This window comes from Lentinula edodes (assembly GCF_021015755.1).
Source record: "Lentinula edodes strain Le(Bin) 0899 ss11 chromosome Unknown C8R40scaffold_12, whole genome shotgun sequence".
Lineage (NCBI taxonomy): Eukaryota > Fungi > Basidiomycota > Agaricomycetes > Agaricales > Omphalotaceae > Lentinula > Lentinula edodes.
In genome coordinates, this window is record NW_025764318.1 from 680,294 (window position 1) to 700,637 (window position 20,344).

The 20,344-nt window shown below is 45.9% G+C and overlaps 8 protein-coding genes across 8 annotated transcripts; 2 read left to right on the forward strand and 6 right to left on the reverse strand.

Annotated features, from left to right (window-relative positions):
* Positions 1 to 70: 70 nt before the first annotated feature.
* On the reverse strand, positions 71 to 4,459 carry C8R40DRAFT_1169297 (uncharacterized protein; the record flags this gene model as incomplete). Its single annotated transcript, XM_046231352.1, has 10 exons — positions 71 to 556; positions 604 to 790; positions 843 to 903; positions 952 to 1,186; positions 1,250 to 1,567; positions 2,248 to 2,295; positions 2,354 to 3,361; positions 3,418 to 3,459; positions 3,519 to 3,965; positions 4,025 to 4,459. The coding sequence occupies 10 exons, from the start codon at positions 4,457 to 4,459 to the stop codon at positions 71 to 73; spliced, it is 3,267 nt and encodes a 1,088-aa protein (XP_046087878.1).
* Positions 4,460 to 5,470: 1,011 nt separating this feature from the next.
* On the reverse strand, positions 5,471 to 7,610 carry C8R40DRAFT_116722 (uncharacterized protein). The gene is made up of 11 exons (XM_046230978.1): positions 7,374 to 7,610; positions 7,190 to 7,316; positions 7,116 to 7,128; positions 7,002 to 7,056; positions 6,739 to 6,936; positions 6,593 to 6,675; positions 6,476 to 6,530; positions 6,368 to 6,420; positions 6,249 to 6,308; positions 6,105 to 6,192; positions 5,471 to 6,046 (listed from the first exon to the last, which is right to left on the reverse strand). Exons 2-11 carry the CDS (start codon positions 7,240 to 7,242, stop codon positions 5,673 to 5,675), a joined length of 1,032 nt encoding a protein of 343 aa, XP_046087879.1. The 5' UTR covers positions 7,243 to 7,316; positions 7,374 to 7,610; the 3' UTR covers positions 5,471 to 5,672.
* A 311-nt stretch (positions 7,611 to 7,921) lies between these two features.
* On the reverse strand, positions 7,922 to 8,900 carry C8R40DRAFT_1160088 (HAD-like domain-containing protein; the record flags this gene model as incomplete). Its single annotated transcript, XM_046229969.1, has 5 exons — positions 7,922 to 8,049; positions 8,101 to 8,583; positions 8,653 to 8,718; positions 8,766 to 8,807; positions 8,855 to 8,900. 5 exons carry the CDS (start codon positions 8,898 to 8,900, stop codon positions 7,922 to 7,924), a joined length of 765 nt encoding a protein of 254 aa, XP_046087880.1.
* Positions 8,901 to 9,005: 105 nt separating this feature from the next.
* Positions 9,006 to 10,637, forward strand: C8R40DRAFT_1169300 (uncharacterized protein; the record flags this gene model as incomplete). The annotated part of the gene is made up of 2 exons (XM_046231353.1): positions 9,006 to 9,366; positions 9,418 to 10,637. 2 exons carry the CDS (start codon positions 9,006 to 9,008, stop codon positions 10,635 to 10,637), a joined length of 1,581 nt encoding a protein of 526 aa, XP_046087881.1.
* A 1,395-nt stretch (positions 10,638 to 12,032) lies between these two features.
* C8R40DRAFT_117482 (peptidase A4 family-domain-containing protein) lies at positions 12,033 to 13,359 on the forward strand. The gene is made up of 5 exons (XM_046232239.1): positions 12,033 to 12,036; positions 12,109 to 12,426; positions 12,493 to 12,671; positions 12,749 to 12,761; positions 12,815 to 13,359. Exons 2-5 carry the CDS (start codon positions 12,187 to 12,189, stop codon positions 13,202 to 13,204), a joined length of 822 nt encoding a protein of 273 aa, XP_046087882.1. The 5' UTR covers positions 12,033 to 12,036; positions 12,109 to 12,186; the 3' UTR covers positions 13,205 to 13,359.
* Positions 13,360 to 13,514: 155 nt separating this feature from the next.
* C8R40DRAFT_1042285 (thioredoxin-like protein) lies at positions 13,515 to 14,249 on the reverse strand (the record flags this gene model as incomplete). The annotated part of the gene is made up of 4 exons (XM_046224070.1): positions 13,515 to 13,696; positions 13,824 to 13,903; positions 13,970 to 13,980; positions 14,031 to 14,249. 4 exons carry the CDS (start codon positions 14,247 to 14,249, stop codon positions 13,515 to 13,517), a joined length of 492 nt encoding a protein of 163 aa, XP_046087883.1.
* A 225-nt stretch (positions 14,250 to 14,474) lies between these two features.
* Positions 14,475 to 16,368, reverse strand: C8R40DRAFT_1042266 (uncharacterized protein; the record flags this gene model as incomplete). Its single annotated transcript, XM_046224068.1, has 2 exons — positions 14,475 to 15,770; positions 15,835 to 16,368. The coding sequence occupies 2 exons, from the start codon at positions 16,366 to 16,368 to the stop codon at positions 14,475 to 14,477; spliced, it is 1,830 nt and encodes a 609-aa protein (XP_046087884.1).
* A 453-nt stretch (positions 16,369 to 16,821) lies between these two features.
* C8R40DRAFT_1068550 (uncharacterized protein) lies at positions 16,822 to 17,839 on the reverse strand (the record flags this gene model as incomplete). Its single annotated transcript, XM_046226023.1, has 5 exons — positions 16,822 to 17,009; positions 17,030 to 17,061; positions 17,119 to 17,170; positions 17,367 to 17,706; positions 17,765 to 17,839. 5 exons carry the CDS (start codon positions 17,837 to 17,839, stop codon positions 16,822 to 16,824), a joined length of 687 nt encoding a protein of 228 aa, XP_046087885.1.
* Between the last annotated feature and the right edge of the window lie 2,505 nt (positions 17,840 to 20,344).

Genomic DNA, 20,344 nt, shown 5'->3' on the forward strand with positions numbered 1-20,344 from the left:
AATTTGAAGAAGTAAGAAGTCCTAAGTTCTCAGATCAATTCCTGAGTTTCATGGATATATAAAGCAGGAATTAGCTTGCCTGTGCCTTCACCCTTCCGACATCGAAGGAACCGTGTTCCACTTCTGGTGAACATTTTATATCGCCTACGACATCAAGGTATCCCGTCCTCCCTGCATCGCGCACAGATCGTGCAATAGACTCTGAATCGATTTTACCGGAGGCCTTTTGTGTATTACTGTCTGGCTCAAAGTGGGGAGGAAGAGGATGGACTCGCCCTTCACCGATGACGAAGTTTCTCCAGACGGCTTGATTTCTGACGTCTACACAGACCTGACGGTTCAGCGTGACATTCAAAGAGAGAAAACGTTCGGAATCTGGATTAAACACTCGCGGTCGCACGGGTAGCGCGGAAGATGACGAAGACTGCTCGGTTAAAAGATGTGAGTACAATTTGAGTAGTGAAGATTCGGATCCAGTAAGTTGGACGTGGAAAGGTATTTTGTCAACCAGTCCAAATTTTCGCTCTGATGGTACAAAAAACTGTTCGAAGATGGGCTACGATTAGATCAACTTCCTTCGACGAAGGGAGAAATAAGGCTGACCTGGACTTCGATGGGGTCCAGCTTTAGAGAAGGTCGAGTGTGCAAGGTGGAGCTTTTTTCGACCCAGACTTCCGGTGCAGTTTTGATTGTCTGCCGGAATAACTCGCATCCCGGGGGAACACTTGTGTACGAGATGAGAGGCATTGAGGGCCGTTCTCGAGGCCAATATTTGAAAGGAATGGAGAATCTGATGATATCCTCAGCATTATAAGCAGAAGTATCATTTTATTGCGACTGACGTTCTAGTCCTATTCCAAAGTGGGCTGCGAACTAACATGCTCACTTTCATGGCATAAGAGCCTACCATGAACGTCAGTGCTAGACATTGGAAAAACGTACAGAGCGCACATTCAGAATATAGACCAGGAAGTCCAGCAAGAGATATTTTATGCGAGGGGGGGAGTGGGAATTCAGTGTTCCCTTCCTTGAATGTAGATGGAAGTACGGTTGCAAAGTCGATTGCACCTGGACACTTTGCGCCGTCACGTTTCTTGGACCACAGCTCGTAACTTTCATCGACGAGTTTGATAGAAACCGAAGCTGAATTCTTGCCGAAAACACTGAGCTTGAGCTTGCCTTCGACCTGACATAATTCAGATCTCAGAGTGGGCATGATAAAGGAATCATCTTGTCTATTCAAACATACCTTTAAAATCACCTGCAAAAAATTCTCTGTATCTTTATGTGAGAATGTTCCCAATATAAGGCCTCGCTGATGGTAGAGGGGAATTTCAATGTCCTCGTTTTGCTCCTTCACCGTTACTACCAAATCACCGCAGTGACACCGTGCGGTAAAAGATCCTGTAGGTGTTTGATAAACGCGAGTAGCGGCCAGAACTTCCTCCCCTTCGTTTACTCGCTCCGAGTAGAACGGGGGAGGGGAAGACGTATAACACGGGAGGGATTCCATCGATGGCATGAATAGAGTCGGATGAGAGCGGACGAGAGTCTGCACTAGGACAAGCTGCGTTGAATATTCGTGGATTATGACCTACCATAGTTTATATATGCTTGATCTCGCTGTGGACACGAGTCAAAACTGGATTTGTAAACGTAAATATGAATGTTCCAGAGTTAGAGCGTTCAAATGGCGAAACCGTTTGTAAGCAATCCTTGAATGGAGCAGGTATATGACTCGAATATCTATATAGTCGTTTTGAGGGAAAAGCGGGGAAGCGGAAGCTTCTACTGGATGATGGAATATGAGAACATATCAGAACTGAGACGTATTCGCAGTCCTAACCCCTTGCGCAGACGGAGATTATGCACTGCCAATGCGACCGTTGTGTGATAGAGAGGAAGTAGGCTCTTCCTATACGAGGATAGAAGACATTCGGGCCGCCATGTTTCGCATTGCAATTTGCAAATGACGGCTGCAATAGTTGTAAAATGAACCGATATAGAATAAGCTGCGACACCTATGGGTGTGCATAGATATGATTTTAGGAATACATTGTGAAGATTGTGAATGTTTTCGCTATTGCTTCAACACATACATAAGTATACAGTGTATACACCTAATAGTAGCATGCACCTCATTCTCATACTTTGATTTTAGCATCCACACACTCAATGATCGACATTATAAACAACTCTTCCCCCGACCCAAGCATATGGATAATTATGTTGCCAAAAGTTGCGTACAGTCCTCCGAGAGGAAAGGCGTGGAATTGTGGCGTAGGACGCTCCGAGCTGTGGAAAAGAAGGCAATCAGATCGATGAATAAATAAGAAACTGCGGCAGTACTCACAACAACATGATGTTTCCCATCCCAGAAATCCTCTGAATACCCCGTGAACAGATTCGTACCGACAAATCCTGCGTGACCTTGGAAAGGTGTCGAAGTCCACTCCCAAATCCCACCATTAGTTCCTTTACTAGAAGGCGACGCAGAGCCTGCGGTTGGGCATACGGGATGCCAATTCCTGAATCCGGAATTTCCTCCACCTTCATATCCAACCTCAAACGTATCCAAAAACAGCCTCAGTTCTCCCTCTGTCGGCATTCTCCCCCCTTTGGAGTTTGCGTAGGCCTCCAAATCATCGTATGCAGTCAGTACGGGCCATGTATGTGCGATTCGGAGAGGGACGGGGCCGTAGATGGTGCGCACTTGAATTTCGGATTTACCTGTTGTTTCGTCGTCGGTTATGATCCAACTTTTTGGCGCGGGGACTTTGCCTTTGCCTCGTCGCCAGTATTGGGCGAATTCGCCGTTGCTTACTGGTCGCAATTCAGCTTTGAATTTGCCTACCGCGAGGGAGCGAGAAGGGGACTCGTTGTCCCAGCCGTATTCATGGTTGATGACTTCTTCCGTGTTACCTCCCTCGAAATGAGGGTCGTCGCCTTCGCTGTCGTTGTGTCCCAACACGACTGTTGCTGGGCCGAGCAAGATGGTCTTGCTTTTGACATCGGAATCAGATTCGAGGATATTGAATGAAGCCCAAGTAGTGTCCCACTGAGCAGCAAGCGAATCCCAAGGAGGTAGAGCGAATCCTGGAGGGAGCAACGTAGTAGGAAGATTGGAAGGGAGGGCTCCGGGGGAGCGTTGTATCAGCATGTACAATAGCGTCTCGACATGCCATCCCTCGTGCTCGATGCACATGACCAACATCCGGGCTATCCGTCTGGTAAGCACTCGCTCTCCGCTATCCAGTTCAGCATAAAGGTTTTCTAGACGCGAACGAACCCCGTCACGAAAATGGATGATGGTGGAGAGGGAAGGCCAGTCAGAATCGGATTCGGGAACGACCGAATGGTTCTGCGAAGGGATCGTTAAGTCGATAAAATCGAGGAAGAAAGCAGAGCGAAACATACGTGGCAATGGTCCGGATCGTCGACATGCGGATCAATTCCTCGCTGAAAACAATCAGTCTCGTTAAATTTCGAATGACAAAAAGAGGATGGATGGGTCGAACCTCAAAAATGTTCCAGAAATACTTCGGCTCGGTCGGCTCTCCACCGACCGCCTTTGAAATAAGCATATCCAAAAATGTAGGAATATGTCCGATGTAGAAGAGACACTTGTGCCTCAAGTCGATTGGTTTCTGTAATAACATTTCGGAGGGAATCATACGAAGGGTAACGAGATCCCAAGCAGACCAGAGGGTGTTCCATTCAGCCAAGGTCGGGATATTTGGAGTGCTGTCAACACTTGTTTTGGAGAAGGAAGAGCGCTTAGAAACGTAAGCAGGTTCATACGAAGGCGTATGAGACATCGAAGGGAAAACGACAGGTGGTCGTTCAAGGATGTAGGTATAAGCATTCGGTTTCGAGGATGGGAAAGAAACGATAGAGCGTAGCCCTGCGAGGGAGAAAACATTCAGAAGAATGGCGTGGTTGGCAGGAGCTCTGAGTGTACAGATCTAGTAATATAGTTTGAGTTAGAAGGCTTATTATTATAATTCTAGTTTAATGGCCTCACTTCGAATTCGGTAACAGGCTTGTGTGTTGTTGAATTGCTTTTCGAAACAGAGTACTTAACCCCGTCCATTTCTTCTTTGGTGGTGAAATTTTTGTCGTCAGCCAAAACCAAACCCAACACTCCATCGACAGCATGCAAGTCGAACAAATGGCTCAAAATGTGAGCTAAGTGTTCGACCGGCACTATGGACGAAGCAGAAGCGAGGGAAGGGAAACAGACATAAGTGGAAGGGTCCAGCAAATCCAACTCAAGTTCTGAATTGGAGGCGGAGGAGGACGAATCATGATCGGAAAATGGAGAAGACGAACGAGGACTATCCAAAGACGAACTTGAGGATGTCGACTCAGTACGCATCAAGTTTAAATGCTTTGAGAAAGAATCTGAGACGAAACGATCAATTTGTCCAGTAATCGCAGTGGAAGCTGGAGTTGCCATCGCACAGGAGGGAATTAAAAATGAGGCGACAGGGAGAGCAAAACAGAGACACTTTATATTGTGAGAGATACCGACAAAAACCAGCTAAATGCGACAAAATCCGGTACAGGTTTTTTTGCTACCAAAGTGGTTCCGTGTACGGTTGTACGGTGTACCGCAGGACAATACAAGCGGACACCGGATCCGATCTGTACAGGTAGAATTTATGTACAATAAATGCGGCGTCGAATGAACGTGTCCACTTGATAGCGACAAAACCAACACGCGTTAACCCAGCCGATCCAAGGTAGGACTTCTCTCATCCGGTGTAATAAAGGTGGTTCGAATATTTGCCAGCCTGAGAAGCCGTTCGACGATCCCAGAAGCCCATGTAAAGCCAAAACAACGCAACGTATTGACCGATACTGATCATGAGGACCAAAATTAGAAGATATCGGAAAAAGTTATTGGAAATCTAGCACGCATGATGCTGCAGGCAGTGAAGGAGTGAATAGATAGAAAGATCCGATGGAGCCGACCAATGGAACGTGGCGGCAGTACGCGAACATCGCACAGAGAAGACGTGGCGAGCTCTAAGTGGACGATAGTTTGATCTTGGGAACAAATGGTGGAAATCTAAAAAAAAATATGGAATGTCGCCAGGGTAAAATGGGGTGAAAACCTTGACGTTGAAGAGTAAACGATAAGAGGGGAGAGATTAGCGTTATCAATTGACGCCAAGAGCGAGGTACCCACCAGCTACCGAAAACCGTATTATGTTCTCTGTTTGACCGCCTACCCATTCCATCCCAGTGATAACTTCTGCCTCTCGCATTGTTCACTAGTCCTTTGAAGCTTTTAACAGTATTTTTGCTTGTTTCCTGGTCCTCGGAGAATCGGTCCGATTATATGCTTGGTCGTTCGTGACTTGATTTGGTCTTCATCGAGCATAAAGCAAAAGATTAAATGATTTCTCCATGCACAGAAAGGAGAGAAGAAAAATGACACTTGAATTTTCCGACCAATGTTTATACTCCCCCAGATCGATGGTGCCGCTATTGCGCCTTATTGCGTGCTCAAGTCACGGAAGCGTGATGCTTTGTGACGCGTGACAATCCCCCCCTATATGACTTACGACTACTAACTCATCAAGTACACGTACAATGGTTCAAGACAACTCGATCATCATTAGAGAGAATATACGGTGGTACGGAAATATGTATAATGCGAGAATTCATTTGATGTTCCCCGCACCATCGAGAATTTTCGGCACTTCGTTACCGCCTGCTCCTGCAAATATCAGTTCATTCATGCTAAGCTCCGTGTCCTCCGTATTCTCGCCCGTTCTACTAGAAGTGATTACTCTGAAATGCATGCTCGACTCATGCACATTGAATTCTGTTGCGCCGTTGTGAGCATTGCGGGGTCCGTGTCCGGCGTCAAAAGTCGAGATATAGGTTGCACGTCCACCGATGATTTTGATTCGAGCATTGAGCACCATGAGCACGGAGTTGGCGTAAAGTTTGGGCATAATAAGAGCAGGGACACCATAGTAGCCTGTGTCGGGGAATACAAAGAAAAATATGAAGTTCAGGAGAGCGACAATTGCTATGATTTTATTAATCAGGCTTATATACATACTTTTTCCATGTCTTGGAATACTCACCTGTCACAGAACCAGTTTCAATAGTCAAACGTATAAACTTGGTCACTATAGCGTGTGTTCCTGCGAGACCAGAATCTTTTTGGGAAAGCTATGGGAATAATCTTAGCATCGATGAATTTTTGGGGAATGACGAAGAACAGCTACATAATAAGTCATGCACACTGCAATAACAATATCCCCCAACGCAGCTCCTGCACACCAGATCTACAACTGCTATCAGAACTTGACTGACAGTGACAGGAAATCCGGGAAAGATGACTAACACCAACGACAGTCGAAGTCTTTATGCTCTGACGCAGAGTAAGCACATTGCCAGCTTCATAATCTACCTCAGCAAAAAGTATGCAACATTCTTGAGAAGAACGATTTACCTTGATAACTATAAGCACCAGTCATGAAAGCAGCTATCGAACTGGTAAGCGAAACCTGACAAACAAAGTGTTAACAAATGCATCGTTCTTCTGACGCGAGTAGAACTGAAAATGCACAATGATTATGAACGCCGGCACAAGGTTGGATTGGGATATTGCTCGAATACGGTAGGCATAAAAGGTTTGTCCAATGAAAGCCACTAAGAGGGGAAAATTAATTCGTAACGGCAGGGAAAGCCAGGGATCTCAGTGATTACACTCACCGATACCACTCATGACGGGTACAGTGAACCAATCAAAATACATTTTCGTCAAACTCTCGAAGCTTCCAAACCCATAACCAAAAATCGCGAATGCATCGTGAGTGACTAGAATGGTCTGAATGATCTCAATGAGGAAGATTCCATATACTACGGACTTGATGACGGTACGATCTGAGGGAAAGGCGAGATAATAGAGGTCTAGAAACAATCGCCGGACGGTGAAGAGTCACTAAGAGTTGAAAGGGAAATATATGAAAACACACATATTTGTATTGAAAGTGTTCCGAAAAGACCCCAGTGCAAGATATAGGCGATAATCTGGCATACAATATATAATTTAACAAATTTGCCAATGCAATTGGAAGGCATTTTCGCACCAGTGGGCCAGATCTACAGGCCACAAAAATGTCAAAATTTCGAACTAATCCGGTTGCGCAAGTATTGTACTCACAATTCCGAAATATCAACGCCTGGGGGGAACGCAGAGGCAGGTTCCGAGGACATTTCGTGGCAGCAATTGTTGCTGGTCGAGTGAAGTGCGAGACAGGATGAAGAAGGTTGCAATCAAGCTTCAAGCTCTTTCGTTTTCGTTGAGACTGTTTCGGACCATTAATATCAGATACTGGAACTCGCACAAAATCCGAGGCAGCTAGCGCCACTCCAAGTCAGACGTTATCCTTGCCGCTTTGAAAGCACCATTCTAGCTTGATATGGGCTGTCAAATGGCACAGGCGTTCATGCCACTCGATGACAAGACAATTTATCACGGCTCGAAGTAATCCTTGAGAGTTCCGGGAATACTAAATGATAGAGTTGTGTAACGCGTGTAAAAATTGCGATGAGAGTCCAATCAATGTTTAATCAGAGGGAAAGGACATTGTGGCGGACACGCGGATAGGGTCCAAAGAGCTGACGAGGAGCTATTGATCTACATAAAAATGGATAGGAACAATCAAATTTTGGATGTGAAACGGAACGAGCGGGGAAAGTGAGGGAAAGTGCTGGAAAGTGTGGAAGGTGCTTGGAAATCATCATGAAAGGAAGAAGCAGGTATTCCTAAAGGCTCATCGATTTCCGCCGTTCTTGAGTGCCGTTCTTGATTAATTATAACGAGCAAGAAGAGCAAAAGTAACTGGTCGCAATGATCCATAATCCAAGCCTATATAGCTGCTGTCTGTAGCAACTATGGATCATATGGTGGTAATCCCCATTCCTCCGGTACGAAATCTTCCAGCGATTTCAAAATCTGATCCGCCTTTTCATTGCCCGAGTAGTTCACATCCAAAAGATTGGCATCCGGAACCCATACAACTAGAATGAAAAAGTCAGGATCAGATTAAGGCAGAGAAGAATCAAACATACCAGCCATTCCCGCTCTTTTTCCTGCTTGCATCCCCGGCAATCCATCCTCCAATACCAAACCCTTTCCTCTTTCTATCCTTTGCGCGTCAGTCACCTCTACACCTTTTTCATCCTCGCCTTTCAAGGGTCCAACGTCCCTGCCAAGGGTCTCTTTTGCTGCAACCAAAAAGATATCTGGATCCGGCTTTGACCTCATACCAGACCTCGGATCATCACCGCAGACGACATTGCCTTCAAAGCAACCAAAAACTTCACTAAGATGGCTGGTCTTCATTTCGTAATTCCTTCTACGCGAACCGGTGGCAACAGCTATGGGAATGTTGTGTTTCTTGAGATGAAGAACGAGTTTCCGTACGCCTGGGAGGAGAGGAACTGTCGGCCAAGCAAGATCTTGTAGAGTATTGCGTTGAGTTAGATAGTCTTCTAGTCGGAGCGATATTTCAGGGAAGAATGAGAGTAGATATAGTGCAGCTTCTTTTTCAGCTGATCATAATAAAGATACCCCTTGCGTTGAGTCTCGAAACATACGCAAAAAATAACAGTCGAACGTACGTTTGCCCATACAGCCAGCTTTGATATCCCATGTCATTTCTTTACCATACTTAGCCAGTATTTCGTCTGTACAGCAGTTTAAATCTGATCATTGTATACAGACTGCAGCATACTAGTAACGTCAGTGTATATTTTTTCAGAGTCAATCATTAAACCTGCCAGAATTTAGATGCAATGAAGATGCGTAGAAGATGCTGCTCACCATCCATATCAAAGAGCACATATTCTATTCCCTTTGAGAAGGACATTTTGGACTTGTTTTGGATTTGAAATATAGGTGATAGAAGAGGTGATCTGGATAAGCATCCTACATCATTAAATAAGCGCGTACACCGACTTGTTCTTGTTCTCCCATGGGCACACGCGGATTCTATGTCTATCGCTACAAAGGCTTTTACTATGTCTTTTTTAACCAATATGACTCTTATCCAGAGGGGCTAGGTGTTCAGGTTGCTAATGAAATTCCCTCGGATCCGACCGAGTTCGAGAGTTATGTGGCGTCAACCAAAAAGTATCTCCTTCGACTGTTTTCGGAATCGAAGGAAAGGGACGAGGGGTCGGATCCGGAAATTACAAAGACTCCCCCACAAAACGATATCTTCATTGAGTGGATGTACGAAATTGATTTGGACAACTACATATTTCATGTCGACGGAGAACCGTTGTTTGACATACGAAACATGCCTCGTATTGATGACTTTGCTTCTTACATCGGTGAGTGTTATAGTAAAAGTATTTCTTTGTATCTTCAACTTGGATTTCTAGGAACAAACAGCTACGGATGTCGTTCTTTCAATGTAAACACTCCCGAAGAGCACCGCTATAAACTCCCGCCATCACTTCCGGTGGCGCCTGAGATTCATGATATTTACGAAGGCCTCCATCCTGCCTGCACCTCTACACATGAAGTGCTTCATGTTCCACCTGAATTGCGAGGCATAGAGGAGATCAGGTTCAAATTCATGCAAGTTTTCATTGCATCCTCAATGCGAACGTTGTATAATTCTATTGGATTGGGAATCAACGCTGTGCTTTCCGATAAAGTATCCGACAACGTTGTTACTAGACTTCGTGTCATAGTTGATACCCTGTCTGGTCCTCTTGTCTTTTCGAACTCTATTGCTTCTGTGGATCAAAAATCGCTGGACACTTCACCCTTCCAATGGGTAGTCAAAGACGTCCTTTGCATACTTGCTGTGCCGCGTCTCGATGAAGACCTCCTTGTACAAGCTGCAATTGTTCACCTGATGCAGCACATTGAAAACCACTTTCAAATCGAAGTCCATGCCGTCGGTACTATGTTTCATGCCGCTATCATGTCTTTGTACCATGTTTCTATTGTCCGTCTCAAGGTAATTGAACATGATGGGACGAAAGCCTTCGAATTGACACATACAAACCATCTCCGATTTCTCCCAACGGAGCACCCAACAAGTTCTTTCACGCCCGGGCTCGAAGCGCTATCTCGCCTCGGCCAACTGGTCTTTGAAAAACATCTTCGACAGGATGTCCTCGACAGAAACTATGTTTGTCATAAGTTGGCATCCGGTTCGATAATAGAATCGCTCCCAGCAGAAATCTGTATTTCCATTGCGCAATATTTACCACGAACAACTCTCAAACCATTGACCACTATCTCTCCTACGTGGGCACAGGTTGCTTTCGAATTCCTTCTTCACCCTTGGATTGAAAGATCAAGGTCTGTCGAAAGATCTGTGAATTATGATTGGTATCATGTCGTAAGCCATGATTTGTCCAGTACAATTGCTTTTGAGACTGTCCATTCCTCCTCATTCCTCGCCACCGACCAGGATGGGCGTAAGGTTGCGCTTGTTCTCACATCCAACTTGAAAAGTGATAGAGATGATATACATCAAACATTTGGCATATCTCCTGAAGACTTAGCTGACTCAGTCTTCAACATTGGCTATGTATCGGATCTCTGGCGTAGGATTTACGTTCTCGCCTTCCCATTGTCAAGGTAGAGATGTGTACTTAGGCAATCGAAATCATAAACTTGAATATGCGCGGTGCAATCTCTGCATTGGTGATTCTTCACTACGAACAATTTCGCTTGCGAGATTAATCCGGAGTTGACTTTCTTCAAAACTCTTTTCGTTGATTGCTTCTGCTGCAGAAATGGACTTCGTCTGTCGTACACTAATTGTCGTTCTGGAAGCGTTCGTGCAAATCTCTAGACGAACGACAAGGAACGACATGCCTACAATTGTCAGTATCTGGTAGAGGCATCCAATCAATGCTTGATCTAATGCAGTCTTTTCATCGACCACTTTTTCTCTCCGGATCGCTGCCAGTGCGATGGCGAATTTATGTGACGGTAAGCTGCTTTGAAGCTAATAAACCTACTGATTATTTTAAGAGATTATGCGTAGTGTGTGTGTATTTTTTGAAGGATCCAGGCCTCTTATCTGGTGTGGGTGATATGATGATGTCTTATGATGACCTTCTTTCCTTGTTATGTAGTATCCGGTGACATCTCGCTCTTTATCCAGAGGTGATGCGGGGCCGACACCGGGAAAATCTTTGGAACAAGCCGTATTAGGCGTATGTACTGTACATATAGATTTCCTTTGCTTTTCGAACTCTTTTCGCCGGCACCGGTCGCAAACCTCAAAATTGGCTAAATCATCTGTGTCCGTACATCCTTCTCCAACTATGATTCTCCCGGAGTCAGGCTCACTATTCCGTCAACATAACCTCCTAACTATCAGGTCTTGACTCTTATCAAGCTATAGCCTATGCTTCATTTCCTCGACAAGATATCATTTGCCAAACCCGAGACCTCGGCAGAAGCAAATCTCATTGTTGAATCCCTTTCTAGCTCTTCCTGGGCATTCAAAGGCTGAACGTTGAACGTCTAGGAAGCCTGTAATTGTACGTGATGATATCCATGGCTTGAATCTGCTTCGACGCGTACGGTAGCCCAGTGATCACACCGGTTCCTCTTATCTATCGGATCTACCTATGTATGTCTTGAAGTGAACTCTGTAATTAAATAATATCCTTATTTTTATTGGCGCTCATTCTCCAGATTGCATAAGTCTATCTTCTCCGGCATGTTGCATGTTGGATATACTATTTTTAATCGCTATCTCTAGGTGAAGGGAATTGCAAGGTACTAGAACATCGGTTTTCTCCCTTCTATCTCCTCTTTTACTCGTCAAATTCCCATTGTTACACATGCATTGATCCAAAAGACATGTCGAATCCATCGTCGTGCAAGCTTCAATCATCAGGACGAGCACGAGGATCTGATCATGGAATATACCTTCCTTGATCTCGTATCTTGTGGCCTGTCAGCGAATAAACACCAAGATCCCTTAAACCGGTCGGTTTCGTCCCACAGAATTAGAAACAATATGCGTATGTATTTCCGTGCGGTCCGTTTCAAGCCAACAACACAATTTGGACTCAAGAGACTCCACACCGATTCAGGAATTGTATAAAAGCCATAAAAATTGAAGCTTACAGTTCTTCAGCTCATTCACGAGTCCTATTTTCAACACCCTTTACATGATGTTCTCCGCTGCTTTCCTCGTACAGGCCCTTCTTGCCTCCGCTGCTTTTGCTCTCCCTTCGAGCAAAGACCGCTTGGCTTCCCGCCGAGCTCGCCGCAGTGGCGATGTCGCACGTACCCGCCAGAGCAAGCCCGTGAACATCATTACCAGCCCGCAGGTATCCGCTGCTGTTGGTAACGCGTCTCATCCTGAATTCAGCTCGAATTGGGCTGGCGCCGTGTTGGTTGCTAGCACCGTGAGTAATATCATGCTCCTAGTCTTCCCCTTCTGACTTGAATACTGATAATATTAATGTCTGTAGGCAACATACAAGTCCGTCACCGGCACCTTCACTGTCCCTACACCCAAATCTACAGGTGGAAGCGGCGAGCAATGTGCCTCTGCTTGGGTCGGTATTGACGGTGACACGTGTGAGACTGCGATCTTGCAGACTGGTGTCGACTTCTGTGTATCTGGATCTGCTGTTTCTTTCGATGCCTGGTCAGTCATTGTGCCGATATCATCTTTTTCCCATTGTCTCCAAAGACACTGATGCGAGTTTTCTCCTTTTTTTTCAGGTATGAGTTCTTCGTGAGTAATATGGTTTTGTATAATTTCCGCAGTGCCCTAAATGTTTAAAAAAGCCCGCTGACTCTTTCGACTTCTCTGGTTTTTCCGTCTCCGCTGGTGACTCTGTTACCGTTACAGCAACCGTTATCAGCACAACCGAGGGCACCTTGACCATCGAGAACAACAGCAAGGGAACTTCCGCCAGCAAGACCGTTACATCCACCGCAAGACTCTGTGAAACTAACGCGGAGTGGATTGTGGAGGATTTCGAAGAATGCGAGGGTAACGACTGCGAGTTGGTTCCCTTCGCCAACTTTGGCACGGTCGAATTTACGGGAGCTTCGGCGACCACTAGCTCGGGCACCGTTACACCAGCTGGTGCTACGATCTTCGACATCGAGCAGAATTCGGTTTTGACGTCGGTTTCGCAGAGCGGAAGTACCGTCACAGTCGAATTTGTGTAAACAAACACAAACGACTTTGAAGGGTTATTAGTGCTTCGACTTGCTAAGTACGCAGAATAAGTAAAGAATTCACCGTGTAAGCTTCATCTGTCCCGCAATCTAAAAAGCCCCTCGAGGCAGACAAGAAGTTTATATATCGAAAGAAAGTTTGGTCGTTATCACTTTGTTCGGCCATTCGAGCTGCTCAAGCAAATCGTGATTTGGTATGAATCCAATCACCTATTATAGCTCATGGTTGGATTCAGAAAGCGTATACTGTATATTGAACGTCTTCGCAAATCAAATCAGAACTCAAAGTATCCCTATAATCCTACATGAAATCTCCGTTTACGTCCACCCCAGCTTCTTGGAACATGTCCCTCAATGCATTTGCGTTGTGCAAAGCGTGTAGATCGTCCGAACCGCCGATTGATTTGCCTCGCAGAAGTATGTTCGGGAAAGTAGACCGGCGAGTAAGTCTTGTCAACACCGTCTTGAGTTGGGCAGCGTCTTCTATTGGTATGAAGGAATAGACAGAATACGGCGTGAGAGATAGGCCGCACGGTTCCGCGGGAGAGAGAGGAACAAATATTCAGGGAGATGAGCACTGCTGCCTGCGGGATTTAGAGAATTATCACACCTCGTAAATCGACCTCAATGATTTTGGGCGGCGGAGAAAGTTCATATGCCTGCAGAAGCTGTTTAGCTTTCCGGGAGTACCTATCCAAGTCAAGGGTGAATAATGTTAGGAGTACGCGTGGTTCATCCAAGCGCTCGAATACATACGGGCAGTAAGTCTGAGGGGTAGTGAGACAAACGAATTATTATCAACTCCGATATCACTTACCTTACTAAAAACCACAACTGGGAAGTCCTCATTCAACCTCTGCAATTCCTTTTTCCAATTCATCCCTCTCTTCGCCGCATATACGTTGATATCCACCGGATTGGTTATATCCACGCTCTTCGCAGTCAGAACACGCTGACTATTTTCACTTTCACGCGTGACCAGGGATATCAGGCCGTAGATCTCGTCCACGGATGGCGTTGGGTTCTTGGAGGACATAAGGCCGAACTGATCTCCAACGAATTTCGTTATTGACGAGTCATGATTATCTGGATGAGAGAAGACGAATAGATATAGGCAGACGGAAAGGAATGTCAGAAATCCAAAGAGGAGACGGCGCCGGTAGGACATGGAAGAAACAAGAAAAACGTGAGATTCAAGCATACATCATACGTAATGGTGAAGTGATAACTTGAACGATTTAATTACTAAGTATAGGCTGACTCATGCCCCACATACAGGACATGCGTTCATATTGTTATGTCTCCAGACCTTACATGATATACACCGAATTCCGAAGCAACGACCTCCAGGCATTCTTTCGTGTTTCTCCGGAACTAGCTGGAGCTTGCAGTCGTGCCTTCGAAGATACTTTCCCCACTCGTTTCCTGGGAAACGCTCCTTACGGTAGTCCATGCATTGCTTGGCCAACGCCCGAGCCTGTTCTACTTTGTCTTCATTCACGGTCATCCTGTTCGTTGAAGGTTCCAAGATATCCAGGATCTTTCTGCTGAGATCCACAAAATCATCATGTCCAACTCCAACGACCCAATACACGTCCTCTTCAGTGAACTCATTCACGTACTGACTATCTATATCATCAACTCCTAGTGTCCAGAAACATGGAACCATTACTTCGAACAGTCTGTGATCACGGAAACTGTTGTACCAGTAACGATTCATTAGATGAAGTCGAGGGATCATGAATTCGTGGCTATAGGTTTGATACGATGCAGCGCATTTCTTCATTACCGCACGAGAATGCTCCGGTGGTTGGTCTAGGATCTCTTTTGACATGTTAGCGGCAAGAACAGAGGTCCCTATACCGGCGTTGATCCCGGGTGAGATCAAAGGGTTCGTGAAACCCGCAGAGTTTCCGATTGCGAACCATCCTTCGCCAGCGACAACAGGGCTGCGGTAAGTCATTGACTTGCGCACAAAGTAAGTCTGTTTTCCGTAATACTTGGGAAGAAGCTCGTATACCCCATTCATCAACTTGTTTAAGGTCGGATATCGGACCTTGAAATAATTAAATTTTCGCTCGCCCTCGCCATCACCGTACTCCTCAAGGTTATCGGGGAATTCGTGATCATTCCTGACCGCCCATCCGATTGAGGTGATGAACTCGAACGGACAGTTAAACATCTCGGAAAGAATTTTGGTAGGTGGGATGGCATGAGCGGGAACACCACTCTTAGCTTTATTGATGATATAGGCAACGAGGTCCATGAGATTAGCAAGAGGAGCATGATGCCACGAGATGAGTTTAATGAACCAACCCCAACCCTCTGGGAAGCACATGTGCTTCGTAGCAGGATAGTCCCAATGGTCCAAGCGATTCTCAGCTTTACCGCCTTCCTTTTCTTTGAAGTACGCCCAGTAAGCATCGCAGTTCCACCCGTCGAGTAATTCTTTGTTCCCGAACTTGGATGTCAGCTTCCTGGAAAATCCAGAAGCGTCACAGACTATCTTAGCGTCGACCTCTGTCACCCCAGGCTTCGGGAAATTCTTCAACTTGACCTGAGGAGTTTTGAACTGGTGTGTACTCTTCTGAAACATATTAACACTCGGCTTGTTGTAGGACGTTAAACGTACTTACAGAATGCTCTTGTACGCTTCCTGCAACATCGAAATCAACTTCGACGCCATGGTATACATTAATACCAATCCTTTGCGCCCACATCGTGAAGAACAATTCTGACATACGACGATCCAGTTGGAAGGACAAATCTAGTCCTCCAATATCTTCAGATGAGACCTCCACTCCTTCTCGATCTATGCAGTAGAACTGCAACCCATCCTTTAACCCAAACAGGCGAAAGAAGTAGTCCTGAGCCATCACGGCCCCAGTGGTGAATCTGGAGAAGGACGAAAGGGTTGATTCACCGATCTTTTGTACCGGTGCCTGATTCTTTTCGTACACCGCAATATTCAGGTGCGGGGAGATGTTTTTAAGATGGATGGCGTAACAGAGACCTAAGATACCGGCTCCTGCCACGACTACGTCAGGTTCGGTGGAGAATTGGGATGAGTTGTTGGAATTGAGTAACATCGAGTCCGTGAGCTCAGGGTGAGTCGCTCGCAGTTGAGTGAAATAGCGGAGGTCGTCGATGGTCATGTTCGGTCGAATTTTGGACTCGATTCCAATACACCAAGGGCAAAAGGAGAATGCGGATAAATGTGTATGCCCCAAAACGTAGGGGTATGTTCTGGTATTCTTTGTTTCGCAGCTTGATATTTTAAAGAGAAGCTGATATCAATCAATATATAGCCCTGCAATAAAACTCGGCAGATTCAAAAAAAGGAAAAGAGAAAGAGTCCATAGTACATACCGTCTCATTCCGTACGGTCCTACGGATACCTCTTTCCATTCTTGCTTTGAGGTAATAATGTCATTGCTCCGCCCTGTAAGTTCGTCTTGCGCTTGTATAAATAATAATATCTCCTTGTAGTTTTATTCAAAGTAATAAGAACTCTCCTTCCTTAGTTCCTAAACAAGGTGATAAATATCATCGTCGTGTTCGATGGTCGGTCAGCGTAGTATGTAGATTCACCCTCCCGTTGTTTCAAATTATAGATTATACCGAAGAAAGTCTGTATGTATATAAGCCTTCACCGACAGGCCTTTCTTGAGCCGGTCCCAAGCATTTCCAATGGTCATGTGCGTATCAGGAAATGCTGAGGGCGCTGAAGCCTGCTCAAATTCAAAACTCAAGGTGAACTGACCCTGGCCGTTGCCTTCCCAATGAACATTAGGTGCTACATTTATGTACATTTACATACAACTATTGTTTTCAGGGACTGCTCAGGTCTAGATACTTTCAGAGTTGAAGCAGCAGGTTTAGGCGTTACCAATATTGATGCATACCTTTCCGAACTTTGGGAAATTATAGAAGGCCATCCGACGCAATTGCCTTCAGCTACGGTGATGGTGAAAAAACATGAAGCAGAAGTCTCATCTCGATTACAATGAACTATGTACTGGATATGATATAGTACTGAGTGTGCAATGCCTAGGACAGTATGGAGTAAGCCTAGAGTGCAACAGAGCGCAACTCGAAGCGGAAGAACAACTCACATGATGTACCTCATGCTACCCTGGGACTCTTGGTTCACTGGCGACGGAATTTCTGTTGATAGAGAGGAGAGTCCCGAGTGACTTCTTGTTAGATTCAGTGACCAAAACTAGAATCTCGGATGGTCCTTTGGGTTCCAGCGCAAAATCATTTTTGTAGTCGTTTTTGAATCGTATGTTGTATAGAGGGACTGAGAAACGGTTTGCGAGCGCGGTTTTCACTCGCTCCTCAATCGTTTCATAGCAAAGGTGAAGTCTTGGCGAGTCAAAATTTTCCCCTGCACTTAGACTCATAAATCTAACGTTCACGAGCCTAGTATTCTCGGTCTCAATCCAGTCGCTTCCCCTGATTCTGAGGTCGGAACCAGTGCTGCCAGCGGCCTACGTCAACGGAGAAAGGAAGTCAATATTATGAAAATTGAATCGGCCAACGACCCACAGTCAAAGGTGCGGCATGCACGCTAGCAGCAGTTGCTAGGAGGGCTGCAACAATATGTGCAAAGTTGAGGCGCATTGCACAATGGATACGAGGAATGACTTTAGGCGGAAGATAGCCAGAGGCAATAGAGCGACGAGTGGTGGAAATGGCTTTTAGGAGAGGCAGGTAACACGAAGGGGAACTGACCAGCAGCTGCGGGGAAAATCTCCCTGTCTGTGTATGCCTTTTATATGTGCACAGTGATTCACCACTGACTCAGAACCTTTCGGATATCGCTGCACTTCTATTGATAGTTTCAGATATCCCTTGAAAAGTTGATTCAGTAATAATCGAAATCCCTCGTCTTGGCTATAATCCCGCATCCTAAACACCATCGGGAAAGGAGCAACTGGTAGGGCACGGTAGGGCCCGTAGGAAGGAAGGAAGGAATTAACCGAGAACTTTGCAGATGGCGAGCTGATTCAGGGTTTCCCAATCCAAGCAATCCAAGCGAAGGCTATGTAGCAAGGAGCTCAAGGAAACCTCAGACAGGCTGGAAAGGAAAGGAAAACCGACACGGTCCCATTGAGGAACAGCCGGGGTCGTCCATGCTACACACATTGCGCTAGATGTGTGCCATGGATGTACATAACCAAAAAGTCTGTAATGCGATGGATCGAACAGGAACGTTTGAATGTTGAGTGCATTGGCCCGGCGGTTAAAAGGATAATATAACTTATTCTGAGTGACTGCTCGCGTACGAACTCCCAAACCGATTGAGCGGCCTGGAGCAACGAAAAATAGAATCCTGACCTATCCTTGAAATCCCCTCTAGATCATTTGAAATCGTCCACAGGACTTCAAGCCCAATGCAATAGTCTTAAATTGCATGCTATTAGATGTTGTTGCATGATATCACGCGGCGCACGAGCTCGAGGTTGACGCTAGGGCGATTCTGGGGACGATTATTCAAAGAAGCTCCCTGGAAGCTCCTTCAGCTTGATCCTGCGTTGTTCTTCGATTTGTTGCGTGCCAATAAACACAGCAAATCCGAAATGGTCGATAAAGCCTGAAAGAAGACTTGGAAAGACCTCGAGGATAAAATGTGCCATAGTAAAGTGTTCGATCGCAACTCCAACAGAGACTCTGAGAGAATTTCTGCCGCTTCGGCATGTGTCCATCAGTTTGGTCGAGCTTGGTCATATTTAGTCTCCCTGCTGCTTCTGTTTACTACTATAAACGACACCCGCCGGCCAAGCTTAAATTACACAAGAGGGATTCAGGGAGGACATACGACGCGGTACACGGTGCGCGGCCTTTATAGTCTCCGGATGACTATGCTAATTCTTGCTATCTAGTCGTTTTAGGCTCAGTTAATTGGGTCACCGAAACGCCACGGAAACACAGGCCGATTTAACAATAAGCCTTTTATCGTTGTCGCTCTGAATACAGACAACAACCAACGGACGGAAATCAGGATACTTCCAACTACTACACTACTTCCTTATATGCTTAGGAACTTTAACTGTAGACATTAACACTGCGCCAGTAATTATGGCTGCACCAGACATTGACAAATCCCTTAGACGGTCCAACCGTCGACCTTCAACTTCTACTACGCTGCTAGCAAAGGATACAGAAGGTGGCAGTTTGCGTCGCAGTGCAAGGGTTGGTCGACTTCCCGCCAGATATTCTCACAGTGCCACTGCAGGAACAACGCCATCTCATTTTCCTCTATCTGCTTCTAACAAGCGGAAGCGCACTTCCTCTACATCTAAAGAACGATCTACGGGCAGGGCCTCCAAACGTTCACATATCATTCAAGCTGATACCCCAACCGCTAATAATTCGCCTCCTGCAGACCGTAATAATACATCTTCTGCTTCCGCACGATCTCAACGGTATCAGCGTCGTCACCCCAGCGTCTTCAACGGAGGAGTTTCAGAGACGGAGAACTCACAGGCCATCGCATCCACATCCTATCTCCCACCACTTGTCGTCAACAACCCAATTGACTCAACGCAACGGCGAACTCGAAGGAAAGAAAACTTCCTTGGAGAGAGAATTATCACAGTCCGTATTTCCTATGCCTCAAGTCCTTCGAATTGCTGATTTTTTACTAGGGTTCTCGGGGCCCGACGTGGGACTCGGTGAAACGATCTGCGGATATATCTCCTCCCGTCCACACACCTCGGACTCCCACTCTGAAGGGCAAAGAACGAGATCCCAGTCCATCCTCCGTTGCTTATGACAATGCTTCTCCATCATCCTGTCCCAGCTTCAGTATGGGAAAATCCAATCAAGTCGCTAACGATGACTTACCGGAACCCATGCGGAGCAAACTTACTTCGCCTCTACAGAAAACTGCAGAACTCCCTGTATTTGTTAGCGCTGATGATGAAGCGACACAGTCGGTCATGAAATCACAGAGTCGTTCACCACTTCGTCGGTTACGCAGCCTAGCCCAGACCACAGCGAAAGCATCGTTGACGAAGCGAAAGAGAGCTTCAAGTACTGGAGTGCCAACAGGCAAGAAGAAGCCAAAGATCGTTGAGATAGAGGGTGATATCCTGGACGAAGAAGAATCGGATGCGTCAACCC

Coding starts and splice junctions, on each gene's coding strand:
- C8R40DRAFT_116722 (XM_046230978.1), bottom strand. CDS start 7,242: ATGTCCTCGGAACCTGCCTCTGCGTTCCCCCCAGGCGTTGATATTTCG. Junction 6,937..7,001: donor AACACTTTCAATACAAATAT/GTGTGTTTTCAT, acceptor GATTGTTTCTAG/ACCTCTATTATCTCGCCTTT. Junction 6,676..6,738: donor ACCCGTCATGAGTGGTATCG/GTGAGTGTAATC, acceptor TTCCCCTCTTAG/TGGCTTTCATTGGACAAACC.
- C8R40DRAFT_117482 (XM_046232239.1), top strand. CDS start 12,187: ATGATGTTCTCCGCTGCTTTCCTCGTACAGGCCCTTCTTGCCTCCGCT. Junction 12,427..12,492: donor CCGTGTTGGTTGCTAGCACC/GTGAGTAATATC, acceptor TAATGTCTGTAG/GCAACATACAAGTCCGTCAC.